Source organism: Delphinapterus leucas, chromosome 13, assembly GCF_059928025.1.
Source record: "Delphinapterus leucas isolate spDelLeu-1000000601 "Yukka" chromosome 13, BTC_Dleu_Yukka2, whole genome shotgun sequence".
Taxonomy (NCBI): domain Eukaryota; kingdom Metazoa; phylum Chordata; class Mammalia; order Artiodactyla; family Monodontidae; genus Delphinapterus; species Delphinapterus leucas.
In genome coordinates this window covers 52,893,592-52,907,323 of record NC_143141.1, presented here as the reverse complement: position 1 = coordinate 52,907,323, position 13,732 = coordinate 52,893,592, and the positions used below count along the sequence as shown (strand labels likewise).

General features: G+C 38.6%; 1 protein-coding gene across 1 annotated transcript in view; it reads right to left on the bottom strand.

Moving 5' to 3' along the window:
* Positions 1-3,834: 3,834 nt before the first annotated feature.
* LOC111174770 (neurexin-1) overlaps positions 3,835-13,732 on the bottom strand; it is an 85,449-nt gene continuing 75,551 nt past the window's right edge. The window contains exons 11-12 of the mRNA XM_089922492.1: positions 5,819-5,992; positions 3,835-3,866 (exon numbers count right to left, since the gene is read on the bottom strand). Coding sequence (XP_089778618.1) covers positions 3,835-3,866; positions 5,819-5,992 — 206 coding nt within the window. The remainder of the gene's footprint in view (positions 3,867-5,818; positions 5,993-13,732) is intronic.

The following is a 13,732-nucleotide window of genomic DNA, read 5'->3' as shown; positions in this document are numbered from 1 at the left end:
AGCAAAAAAAAAAAAAAAAAAAAAAAAAAGGAACCACTGAAGAGAGTTATACAAAAATGTCCTATAAGTTTCTAGAAGTTTTCCTGCACAAACTATGAATAAAGTTATGATTGCTGGGTGTTTTGGATAGGTATGTTGGCAAGTATCAATCCACATGCTTTAACAATTTCATGCAATTAAACATAAAACTAAAAACTCTGTATAAATGACATGCCCCCATGTAACATACAAGTAAAAAGAATGCTAGTCTATTTCTAAAGAATCATAACTAGAACACTGAAAAACAAAGAACTAAAAAAGGATGATCAAAGCACTAAAGGTAATCACTATACAAACATTCAAGACTGAAAGCCTTTATGCAAACTATGCTACAAAATGAAGTTTCTTGCACAACATTCAAGAAGGGGAAAAATGAAAACTTCAAATAACAGTTACTGCAAAAATGTAAAAATGTTATTTTGAGGTTTCCACTGTGTATTACGGGGTTTCAGTCTTGTTTTATACACACAGGGCTATCTACCTTGCAAGTCAGCTTTCATCAATGCAACTTTGTCAGCAAAATTAAAAAAAAAAAAGCAAAATATATTAAATGTTAGTAAGCAATACTGAAATGGGGCAAACATAGAAGAACATTCAGATTCAAAAAAGCATGCTGCTGTAAAGGGGGAGAGAAATGCTATGTAGAGCAAACAAATTAATAATTAACAGCCATAAATCTTAAGAGAAGCCAAAACCAAGAAAGCAATAATTGATTAGAATTTCACTATATATGTATTTATATTATGGTTAACTGAGCCGATGACACAAAGTGACTGCATTGCTTAGTTGAAGATTTGTCACATGCAGATACAGTGTAGACGATGGTCATTAGAAGACCAATTATCCCTTTCTATTTTTTTCCCTCTAGGTCTTTTATCTTGCTATTGTAGTTAAGGCTTAAAACTGTAATGCCAGCCACTCTCTGTCAACAGTTGGACCTTACAGTGACACCAAACTATCAAAATGTATACACCATTTGGTAGATGAAAGAAAAAGTAAAGGATGGAAGAAACAAATTGCAGTATAATTCCCCATAAAGAAAATTCCTTTACAAGATTGCAACGTGGAGTATTTATCTTTGCTTTTACCAGACTGGGTACAGATTTCTTACAGATCTCAGAGTTACATCTATATTTTCTCTTCCTCTATAACTGTCTTCAACTCTTAAATACTGCCCTGCGAATATTTATTACAGTAGAACCTCACTAATAAGGGTTATCTTAGGTGGGAAGGGAACACCATCTCCTCAATACCTTTAGAGTATAAACTGAAGATATTTTCTAGTAAACACAATCTTAGGTTTTATGAAAATACAAAAATAGACACCAGGCTAATTAGATGCTATTAACACTGAGAGCCTTTGAGGTAACTGCTCTAGTGAATACATGAGAATTATCTGTGATTAGATTTTGTACAAATTGATGTTCCTATAAACATCAATTATAAACATCCTCCTTACAACCATAATTTTATTATAAATTTCTTAGTCACGGTATTCTTCATAAGAAGTTATTGAATATAGCCTAAACATTCAATATGAATTTTTACAAATTCAGAAATCATAATACTGTAACTACTAATTATATAATAATAATAATAATAGTAATAATAATAATCAGTGTAGTAATAATAACAAAAATAATAGTCGTTTTTAATAATAATAAAAATCTCCCAGGCCTGGGAGACCTGAATGGATATAATAGTTTTTCTCACCTATTGCATCAAAGAGCTAAGAGACACTAAATTGCTCAGTTTTTGTTTTTCTTCCAATCTGTGAGAGGTAAGTGGTCCAATGATCTTTATTCCATGGCATTAAAGACTGAAAATAATTAATATTTGTTTTAAAAAAAAAACTCAAAGCAATATTCCTTAGCACAGTCCTTCCTCTGGTACAAGCCCAGCCTGGGTCACGGGCTGTGTTATCAAAGGATACTATTCTCCTGACTTGCCCAGCAGAAGGAAAGAGCAGGAGCAAGAACTGATGAAGAGCCATGTTTTTGTTTTTCTTTTTGCAAAAATTATCAGAAATACAATTGCAAAATAATGCTTAACTCTAAAAATGGTAAAATTGCAATTCTAAAAAATAACCTGCCTGCCCATATTGTAGAGCAGCCACTCAGAGTAGCTGCCAAGCCTTTATGTGAGCATAAAGACATGCTTTATTATGTTTTCCATTATCACAACAGTCTTTATATATTCAGGTATTACAAGTGAATGCATGCCTATGCCTGACAAGTCACATTTTTTAAAGTACTCACCTTCTTGAAAAATATTTAAACATTGACAGTCATTTTCACAAGACAAAACCCTGAATTTATACTTCCTTTTTAGTTATATAATGTCCTTTTTATTTTATCAGTGAATAAAACTGGGAGCAAGCCACAAGGATATTTGTATTAAGTGGTTAAAAATAAGGATATGGGAGCTTCCCTGGTGGCGCAGTGGTTGAGAGTCCGCCTGCCGATGCAGGGAACACGGGTTCGTGCCCCGGTCCAGGAAGATCCCACATGCTGCGGAGTGGCTGGGCCCGTGAGCCATGGCCGCTGAGCCTGTGCGTCCGGAGCCTGTGCTCCGCAACGGGAGAGGCCACAACAGTGAGAGGCCCGCGTACCGAAAAATAAAAAAATAATAATAAGGATGTTTGCAAAGGAAAGGAAAGTGAAGGTAAAACTACAATGTCTGGAAACCAAAGAAACAATATAGGAAAGTGCTTAGATGCCTGGGATTTCAAGTAAGGCAAAATTGGGTTCAAAGCTTCCATCATCCACTTACGTGCTGTGTGACCTTAGGAAGGTCACCTTACACCTCTAAGGCTCAATTTACTCTTCTAAAAAAAAAAAACAAAACAGTAATACCTAATTGATAGAGTTTTGGGAAATGAAATTGCATATGTAAACTTACTGCTACCAGTGCTTAATCGATGGTAGCTTTAATAGTGAAGTATTTCTGTAGCTTATAGTGCAATTCCAGTGTTGAATGTTATGAGTCTATGCAAGTGCCTAAATTAAAAACTGTTTCACTGACTTCATGTATGGAAGTTATCTTGACTCAGTATTGAGCTTAACTGAGCCTGATTATTGGTGGATTGCCAGTCTCTATTTTCTCTTAAGTAAGCAGGTCAATGCCTTTCCAGGTAGGAATTTTCAAAGTCTGGTGTCAGACCAAAAGCAGCAGCATCATTTAGGAACTTGCTAGAAATGTAAATTCTAGAGCCCCATCCTAGACCTACTGAATCAGAAACCTTGGGTTGGTGTCAAGTAACATGGGTTTTAACAATTTTCCAGGTGATTCCAATACTTGCTCAAGTTGAGAAACATTAATGTAAAGGGAAAAGGACAAGGTAAGTTCCCTCTGCTAGCTAACGTGGTGTGTAAATAAAATCAGCTATTACTCACTGAAATAAGTCAGAAATGAAAGGCAGCAAGTGATTATTGAGAGAAGGCCAATGACTTTTTACATGAAAGAACTTTAGAGATTTGTGGGTCTTGGGTAGAAATGGTGGAAAATCTTGACAAGATATCATTTAGTGATGTCAAATTTAAACTATTTCTATTAATATGGAAGTTAAGTGACTCCAATGTGGTTTGAGCTCAAAATCCCATGAGAACAATCTTTAGAGAAATAATGTATTGAGTATCTAGAAGTTTACCACCAATCCTAAAAATACGTGTATCTCATCAATTACACCTCTGACAGGTACATCTGAGATTATTCCTAGGAACCACAGAGGACAGAAATAATCATACATTAAAAATTGTTAACCTTGACATTGGAATGAAAAAAATCAGGGAAGTGTCAAGGCAGAAAGGCAGGAGCATGGCAACATTCTAAAAATAAAGGAAAAGGGAGTAAAAGAGGGTGAGAATTATTAAAGCTCAGATATTAAAGCAAACTAGATAAGGTAAGGAAGGAGCTAATGTCATAATCTACTGAATGATTTCAGATGTTCAAACCATAGTTTAAAATTACCCAAGAAGATGTACAATCACCTCAACCAAATTGCTTATTAGGTTATGATGGAAAATAACACCAAATTTTATTTCTGTAAATACACTTTCTCAGTACATTTCTTATTAGTTTTCCCTTCCACTCACCCACTCACATTATGTGCCAGTGGTGGGAGGTCATGTGTGTGGGTTTGGTTTTCTATCTTGCGAGCGTTTAGCTGTGAATGTGTCTGTCTGCTCCCACCATTTCTTGTAGGTGAGAATTTACCGAGCAACTTGTAGAAAGGCCTATTTTTTTTTTTTTTTTTTTTTTGCGATACGCGGGCCTCTCACTGTTGTGGCCTCTCCCGTTGCGGAGCACAGGCTCGGGACGCGCAGGCTCAGCGGCCATGGCTCACGGGCCCAGCCGCTCCGCGGCATGTGGGATCCTCCCGGTCCGGGGCACGAACCCGCGTCCCCTGCATTGGCAGGCGGACTCTCAACCACTGTGCCACCAGGGAAGCCCGAAAGGCCTATGTTTGAAAAATGTTTTCGGAAGATTTTGTAGTACCTTTAAAAAAAACCCCATATATTCTCACTTATTAGATCACCTCCAAGAATCAAAGTTATGTCCCACATTTTTGTCTCCATCCACTAGAGAGAATTTATTCACTTAACAATTTTGTTTCCTTTGCTAAATTGGTAAAAGGAGAAAACACATAGTTTCCCTTTGTTTCACAAAAGGGCATTTATACCAAAATTTGAAACAAAGTAAATAAATACAGCAAAACATTAAAAATGAACTCAACAAAGATTTCCATTAAATAATCTTATCCTCTGGCGTGATTAAAACACAATTTGAATTTCACCTGACTTTTCAGGGAAACATATGTTATAGAGAGAAAAAAATGTATTTCCAAATAAAAAATTTATATGTACTTAGGTAATTGCTAAATCTAATAGCATTATTTTGGCTGAGAAGACATGATTCATAATCTCCTGGGAGACAGGAATTCACATCTTTCTTTGCTTCCCCCATATGAAATTTCCTTATGAATCTAAAATTTTCAAAATGGCCCAAACTGTATTCAACATGAAAAGAGAAGCAGCAACACATTCACAGCTACAAAATTCAGGATAATGTGATTAAATTGCATTTATGGAGGGAGAATTGGCTCAAATAACCTGAGGTGTTGAAGTGAAAATTATCTAAAATGAAAGTAGCAATCAAAAAGTACTCCTACAGATCTTAGTCTGATAGAGAACACGAAAGTACAGAAAGATACTTGAGCACATTTCTGAAGTATGGAATATTAGCTTTGGGTAACAGAAGAAACCAATTTTTGCTAAAACAAACGGATAATATGTGGGAGACACTCTTGCTGCCAGGTAGAAACAAACCAAACCGTGACTTGAGAATGGGTATCTGAATGTTATTCTCTTGTTGTATCCTATTGAATGTAGATGTCAAAAGGCAGGCTCAAATTGATTAACGTTTGCTGGAGTAAATATGTTTCTCTAGTCCAAGTGGAGTATCTATTTAATGCTATAACGAAAGCACTGCAGAAGTGATTAGCACACTAATTAGGTGAACTAAAGAATGCAAAGAAGCAGAAAATAACGAGATCCATAGCTCCCATTTTATATCAGGCATTAGTCTAGGTTTGCCAACAGTCCAGAAAATTTAAGATTTATGGGATGAAAAGTTTAAAACATGAATAAGGACTTTTAAGCCGTAACTGGGGGTTTGGTCAATTGTCAGAAATGAAAATTTTGCCTGCCAGAGAATTTTGCTGCTCTCATTTATAGGTGGAATTAGAATTATTTTGAGTGTGATAACAAAGATCTAGTACCTTCACAGCCTCTCTCAATCTGTCCATTGCAGAAAAGAGCATCTGAGATGAGGTCTGGAAGCCGTCCATTTAGATCAACTGATGCCAGGCAGCCTTGAAAGCCCTCCTTGGCATGGACGAGTTTCGGCAAGGATTTATACGTTTCCTTGGCCACTCCTCCTATATACAAGTCACCTGTGGGAAGACAAAAATTTTGGTCACAAAAGTAACTTAACATTGACTTTAAACAACAGTAGAACACACAAAAAAATAGGTTTATTTTTCATTAAATTAATTTTAAAAAGTAAATTTATAACTATAGATTTTCTTAAAAGTACAAAACAGGGGAAGATGGCGGAAGAGTAAGACGCGGAGATCACCTTCCTCCCCACAGATACACCAGAAATACATCTACACGTGGAACAACTCCTACAGAACACCTACTAAACTGTGGCAGAAGACCTCAAACCTTCCAAAAGGCAAGAAACCCCCCACGTACCTGGGTAGGGCAAAAGAAAAAACAGAGACAAAAGAATAGGGACGGGAACTACACCACTGGGAGGGCGCTGTGAAGGAGGAAAGCTTTCCACACACTAGGAAGTTCCTTCGCGGGCGGAGACAGCGGGTGGCGGAGGGGGAAAGCTTCGGTGCCGCGGAGAATAGCGTAGCAACAGGGGTGCGGAGGGCAAAGCGGAGAGATTTCCACACAGAGGATCGGTGCTGACCGGCACTCACCAGCCCGAGAGGCTTGTCTGCTCACCCGCCGGGGCGGGCGTGGCTGGGAGCTAAGGCTCGGGCCTCGGTCGGAGCGCCGGGAGAGGACTGGGGCTGGCGGCGTGAACACAGCCTGCAGGGGGCTAGTGCGCCACGGCTAGCCGGGAGGGAGTCCGGGGAAAAGTCTGGACCTGCCGAAGAGGCAAGAGACTTTTTATTCCCTCTTTGTTTCCTGGTGCGTGAGGAGAGGGGATTAAGAGCACTGCTTAAAGGAGCTCCAGAGACGGGCGCGAGCCGCGGCTAAAAGCGCGGACCCCAAAGACGGGCATGAGACGCTAAGGCTGCTGCTGCCGCCACCAAGAAGCCTGTGTGCGAGCACAGGTCACTATCCACACCCCCCTTCCGGGGAGCCTGTGTGGTCTGCCACTGCCTGGGTCCCGTGATCCAGGGACAACTTCCCCGGGAGAACGCACGGTGCGCCTCAGGCTGGTGCAACGTCACGCTGGCCTCTGCCGCCGCAGGCTCCCCCCGCACTCCATGCCCTTCTCTCCCCCGGCCTGAGTGAGCCAGAGAGCCCGAATCAGCGGCTCCTTTAACGCCGTCTTGTCTGAGCTAAGAACAGATGCCCTCCGGCGACCTACACGCAGAGGCGGGGCCAAATCCAAAGCTGAGCCCCTGGGAGCTGTGAGAACAAAGAAGAGAAACGGAAATCTCTCTCAGCAGCCTCAGAAGCAGCGGATTAAAGCTCCACAATCAACTTGATGTACCCTGCATCTGTGGAATACATGAATGGACAACGAATCATCCCAAATTAAGGAGGTGGACTTTGAGAGCAAGATTTATGAGTTTTTCCCCTTTTCCTCTTTTTGTGAGTGTGTATGTGTATGCCTCTGTGTGAGATTTTGTCTGTATAGCTTTGCTTCCGCCATTTGTCCTAGGGTTCTATCCGTACGGTTTTTTTTTTTAAATTTTTCTTAATAATTATTTTTTATTTTAATAACTTTATTTTACTTTATCTTCTTTCTTTCTTTCTTTCTTTCTTTCTTTCTTTCTTTCTTTCTTTCTTTCTTTCTTTCCTTCCTTCCCTCCTTTGGACAACGAATCATCCCAAATTGAGGAGGTGGACTTTGAGAGCAAGATTTATGATTTTTTTTCCCCTTTTCCTCTTTCTGTGAGTGTGTATGTGTATGCTTCTGTGTGAGATTTTGTCTGTACAGCTTTGCTTCCACCATTTGTCCTAGGGTTCTATCCATCCATTTATTTGTTGTTTTAAATTTTTTTTTCTTTTTTTCTCTTAATAATTATTTTTTATTCTAATAACTTTATTATATTTTAACTTTATTTTATTTTACTTTATCTCTTTTTTCCTTCCTTCCCTCCTTCCTTCCTTCCTCCCTCCCTCCCTCCTTTCTTTCTTTCTTTCTTTTCTTTCTTTCTACTTCTACTAATTCTTTCTTTCTACTTTTTCTCCCTTTTATTCTGAGCCGTGTGGATGAAAGGCTCTTGGTGCTGCAGCCAGGAGTCAGTGCTGTGCCTCTGAGGAGGGAGAGCCAACTTCAGGACACTGGTCCACAAGAGACCTCCCAGCTCCACATACTATCAAACAGCGAAAATCTCCCAGAGATCTCCATCTCAACACCAGCACCCAGCTTCACTCAACGACCAGCAAGCTACAGTGCTGGACATCCTATGCCAAACAACTAGCAAGACAGGAACACAACCCCACCCATTAGCAGAGAGGCTGCCTAAAATCATAATAAGTCCACAGACACCCCAAAACACACCACCAGACGTGGACCTGCCCACCAGAAAGACAAGATCCAGCCTCATCCACCAGAACACAGGCACTAGTCCCCTCTACCAGGAAGCCTACACAACCCACTGAACCAACCTTAGCCACTGGGGAGAGACGCCAAAAACAACGGGAACTACGAACCTGCAGCCTGCAAAAAGGAGACCCCAAACACAGTAAGATAAGCAAAATGAGAAGACAGAAAAACACACAGCAGATGAAGGAGCAAGATAAAAACCCACCAGACCTAACAAATGAAGAGGAAATAGGCAGTCTACCTGAAAAAGAATTCAGAATAATGATAGTAAAAATGATCCAAAATCTTGGAAATATAATAGACAAAATGCAAGAAACATTTAACAAGGACCTAGAAGAACGAAAGATGAAACAAACAACGATGAACAACACAATAAATGAAATTAAAAATACTCTAGATGGGATCAATAGCAGAATAACTGAGGCAGAAGAACAGATAAGTGACCTGGAAGATAAAATAGTGGAAATAACTACTGCAGAGCAGAATAAAGAAAAAAGAATGAAAAGAACTGAGGACAGTCTCAGAGACCTCTGGGACAACATCAAACGCACCAACATTTGAATTATAGGGGTTCCAGAAGAAGAAGAGAAAAAGAAAGGGACTGAGAAAATATTTGAAGAGATTATAGTTGAAAACTTCCCTAATATGGGAAAGGAAATAGTTAATCAAGTCCAGGAAGCACAGAGAGTCCCATACAGGATAAATCCAAGGAGAAACACGCCAAGACACATATTAATCAAACTGTCAAAAATTAAATACAAAGAAAACATATTAAAAGCAGCAAGGGGAAAATAACACACAAGGGAATCCCCATAAGGTTAACAGCGGAACTTTCAGCAGAAACTCTGCTAGCCAGAAGGGACTGGCAGGACATATTTGAAGTGATGAAGGAGAAAAACCTGCAACCAAAATTACTCTACCCAGCAAGGATCTCATTCAGATTTGATGGAGAAATTAAAACCTTTAGACAAGCAAAAGCTGAGAGAGTTCAGCACCACCAAACCAGCTTTACAACAACTGCTAAAGGAACTTCTCTAGGCAAGAAACACAAGAGAAGTAAAAGACCTACAATAACGAACCCAAAACAATTAAGAAAATGGGAATATGAACATACATATCGATAATTACCTTAAATGTAAATGGACTAAATGCTCCCACCAAAAGACACAGATTGGCTGAATGGATACAAAAACAAGACCCATATATTTGCTGTCTACAAGAGACCCACTTCAGACCTAGAGACACATACAGACTGAAAGTGAGGAGATGGAAAAAGTTATTTCATGCAAATGGAAACCAAAAGAAAGCTGGAGTAGCAATTCTCATATCAGACAAAATAGACTTTAAAATAAAGACTATTAGAAGAGACAAAGAAGGACACTACATAATGATCAATGGATCGATCCAAGAAGAAGGTATAACAATTGTAAACATTTATGCACCCAACATAGGAGCACCTCAATACATAAGGCAAATACTAACAGCCATAAAAGGGGAAATCGACAGTAACACATTCATAGTAGGGGACTTTAACACCCCACTTTCACCAATGGACAGATCATCCAAAATGAAAATAAATAAGGAAACACAAGCTTTAAATGATACATTAAACAAGATGGACTTAATTGATATTTATAGGACATTCCATCCAAAAACACAGAATACATATTTTTCTCAAGTGCTCATGGAACATTCTCCAGGATAGATCATATCTTGGGTCACATATCAAGCCTTGGTAAATTTAAGAAAATTGAAATTGTATCAAGTATCTTTTCCGACCACAACGCTATGAGACTAGATATCAATTACAGGAAAGATCTGTAAAAAATACAAACACATGGAGGCTAAACAATACACTACTTAATAACGAAGTGATCACTGAAGAAATCAAAAAGGAAATAAAAAAATACCTAGAAACAAATGACAATGGAGACACGACGACCCAAAATCTATGGGATGCAGCAAAAGCAGTTCTAAGAGGGAAGTTTATAGCTTTACAGGCCTACCTTAAGAAACAGGAAACATCTCGAATAAACAACCTAACCTTGCACCTAAAGCAATTAGAGAAAGAAGAACAAAAAAACCCCAAAGCTAGCAGAAGGAAAGAAATCATAAAAATCAGATCAGAAATAAATGAAAAAGAAATGAAGGAAACGATAACAAAGATCAGTAAAACTAAAAGCTGGTTCTTTGAGAAGATAAAGAAAATTGATAAACCATTAGCCAGACTCATCAAGAAAAAAAGGGAGAAGACTCAAATCAATAGAATTAGAAATGAAAAAAGGAGAAGTAACAACTGACACTGCAGAAATACAAAAGATCATGAGAGATTACTACAAGCAACTCTATGCCAATAAAATAGACAACCTGGAAGAAATGGACAAATTCTTAGAAATGCACAACCTGCCAAGACTGAATCAGGAAGAAATAGAAAATATGAACAGACAAATCACAAGCACTGAAATTGAAACTGTGATTAAAAATCTTCCAAAAAACAAAAGCCCAGGACCAGATGGCTTCACAGGCAAATTCTATGAAACATTTAGAGAAGAGCTAACACCTATCCTTCTCAAACTCTTCCAAAATATAGCAGAGGGAGGAACACTCCCAAACTCATTCTACGAGGCCACCATCACCCTGATACCAAAACCAGACAAGGATGTCACAAAGAAAGAAAACTACAGGCCAATATCACTGATGAACATAGATGCAAAAATCCTCCACAAAATACTAGCAAACAGAATCCAACAGCACATTAAAAGGATGATACACCATAATCAAGTGGGGTTTCTTCCCGGAATGCAAGGATTCTTCAATATACGCAAATCTATCAACGTGATACACCATATTCATGAATTGAAGGAGAAAAACCATATGATCATCTCAATAGATGCAGAGAAAGCTTTCAACAAAATTCAACACCCATTTATGAAAAAAACCCTGCAGAAAGTAGGCATAGAGGGAACTTTCCTCAACATAATAAAGGCCATATATGACAAACCTACAGCCAACATCATCCTCAATGGTGAAAAACTGAAAGCATTTCCACTAAGATCAGGAACAAGACAAGGTTGCCCACTCTCACCACTCTTATTCATCATAGTTTTGGAAGTTTTAGCCACAGCAATCAGAGAAGAAAAGGAAATAAAAGGAATCCAAATCGGAAAAGAAGAAGTAAAGCTGTCACTGTTTGCAGATGATATGATACTATACATAGAGAATCCTAAAGATGCTACCAGGAAACTACTAGAGCTAATCAATGAATGTGGTAAAGTAGCAGGATACAAAATTAATGCACAGAAATCTCTGGCATTCCTCTACACTAATGATGAAAAATCTGAAAGTGAAATCAAGAAAACACTCCCATTTACCATTGCAACAAAATGAATAAAATATCTAGGAATAAACCTACCTAAGGAGACAAAAGACCTGTATGCAGAAAATTATAAGACACTGATAAAGAAATTAAAGATGATACAAATAGATGGAGAGATATACCATGTTCTTGGATTGGAAGAATCAACATTGTGAAAATGACTCTACTACCTAAAGCAATCTACAGATTCAATGCAATCCCTATCAAACTACCACTGGCATTTTTCACAGAACTAGAACAAAAACTTTCACAATTAGTATGGAAGCACAAAAGACCCCGAATAGCCAAAGCAATCTTGAGAACGAAAAACGAGGCTGGAGGGATCAGGCTCCCTGACTTCAGACTATACTACAAAGCTACAGTAATCAAGATAGTATGGTACTGGCACAAAAACAGAAAGATCAGTGGAACAGGATAGAAAGCCCAGAGATAAACCCATGCACATATGGTCACCTTATCTTTGATAAAGGAGGCAGGAATGTACAGTGGAGAAAGGACAGCCTCTTCAATAAGTGGTGCTGGGAAAACTGGACAGGTACATGTAACAGTATGAGATTAGATCACTCCCTAACACCATACACAAAAATAAGCTCAAAATGGATTAAAGACCTAAATGTAAGGCCAGAAACTATCAAACTCTTAGAGGAAAACATAGGCAGAACACTCTATGACATAAATCACAGCAAGATCCTTTCTGACCCACCTCCTAGAGAAATGGAAATAAAAACAAAAATAAACAAATGGGACCTAATGAAACTTCAAAGCTTTTGCACAACAAAGGAAACCATAAACAAGACCAAAAGACAACCCTCAGAATGGGAGAAAATATTTGCAAATGAAGCAACTGACAAAGGATTAATTTCCAAAATTTACAAGCAGCTCATGCAGCTCAATAACAAAAAAACAAACAACCCAATCCAAAAACGGGCAGAAAACCTAAATAGACATTTCTCCAAAAAAGATATACAGACTGCCAACAAACACATGAAAGAATGCTCAACATCATTAATCATTAGAGAAATGCAAATCAAAACTACAATGAGATATCATCTCACACCAGTCAGAATGGCCATCATCAAAAAATCTAGAAACAGTAAATGCTGGAGAGGGTGTGGAGAAAAGGGAACACTCTTGCACTGCTGGTGGGAATGTGAATTGGTTCAGCCACTATGGAGAACAGTATGGAGGTTCCTTAAAAAACTACAAATAGAACTACCATATGACCCAGCAATCCCACTACTGGGCATATACCCTGAGAAAACCAAAATTCAAAAAGAGTCATGTACCAAAATGTTCATTGCAGCTCTATTTACAATAGCCCGGAGATGGAAACAACATAAGTGCCCATCATCGGATGAATGGATAAAGAAGATGTGCAATGGAATATTACTCAGCCATAAAAAGAAAGGATATTGAGCTATTTGTAATGAGGTGGATAGACCTAGAGTCTGTCATACAGAGTGAAGTAAGTCAGAAAGAGAAAGACAAATACCATATGCTAACACATATATGTGGAATTTAAGAAAAAAAAATGTCATGAAGAACCTAGGGGTAAGACAGGAATAAAGACACAGACCTACTGGAGAATGGACTTGAGGATATGGGGAGGGGGAAGGGTAAGCTGTGACAAAGCGAGAGAGAGGCATGGACATATATACACTAACAAACGTAAGGCAGATAGCTAGTGGGAAGCAGCCGCATAGCAAAGGGATATCAGCTCGGTGCTTTGTGACCGCCTGGAGGGGTGGGATAGGGAGGGTGGGAGGGAGGGAGACACGAGAGGGAAGAGATATGGGAACATATGTATATGTATAACTGATTAACTTTGTTAGAAAGCAGAAACTAACACACCATTGTAAAGCAATTATACTCCAATAAAGGTGTAAAAAAAAAAGTACAAAACAATAGAGGTGTTTGAATAATACATCAGCACTAGAAGAAATTTCTAGAAGCTATTTCCACAGAGAACTTAAGTGAGTTCGATACAGTGTGGCCAAATGGAAGGAACATGTACCA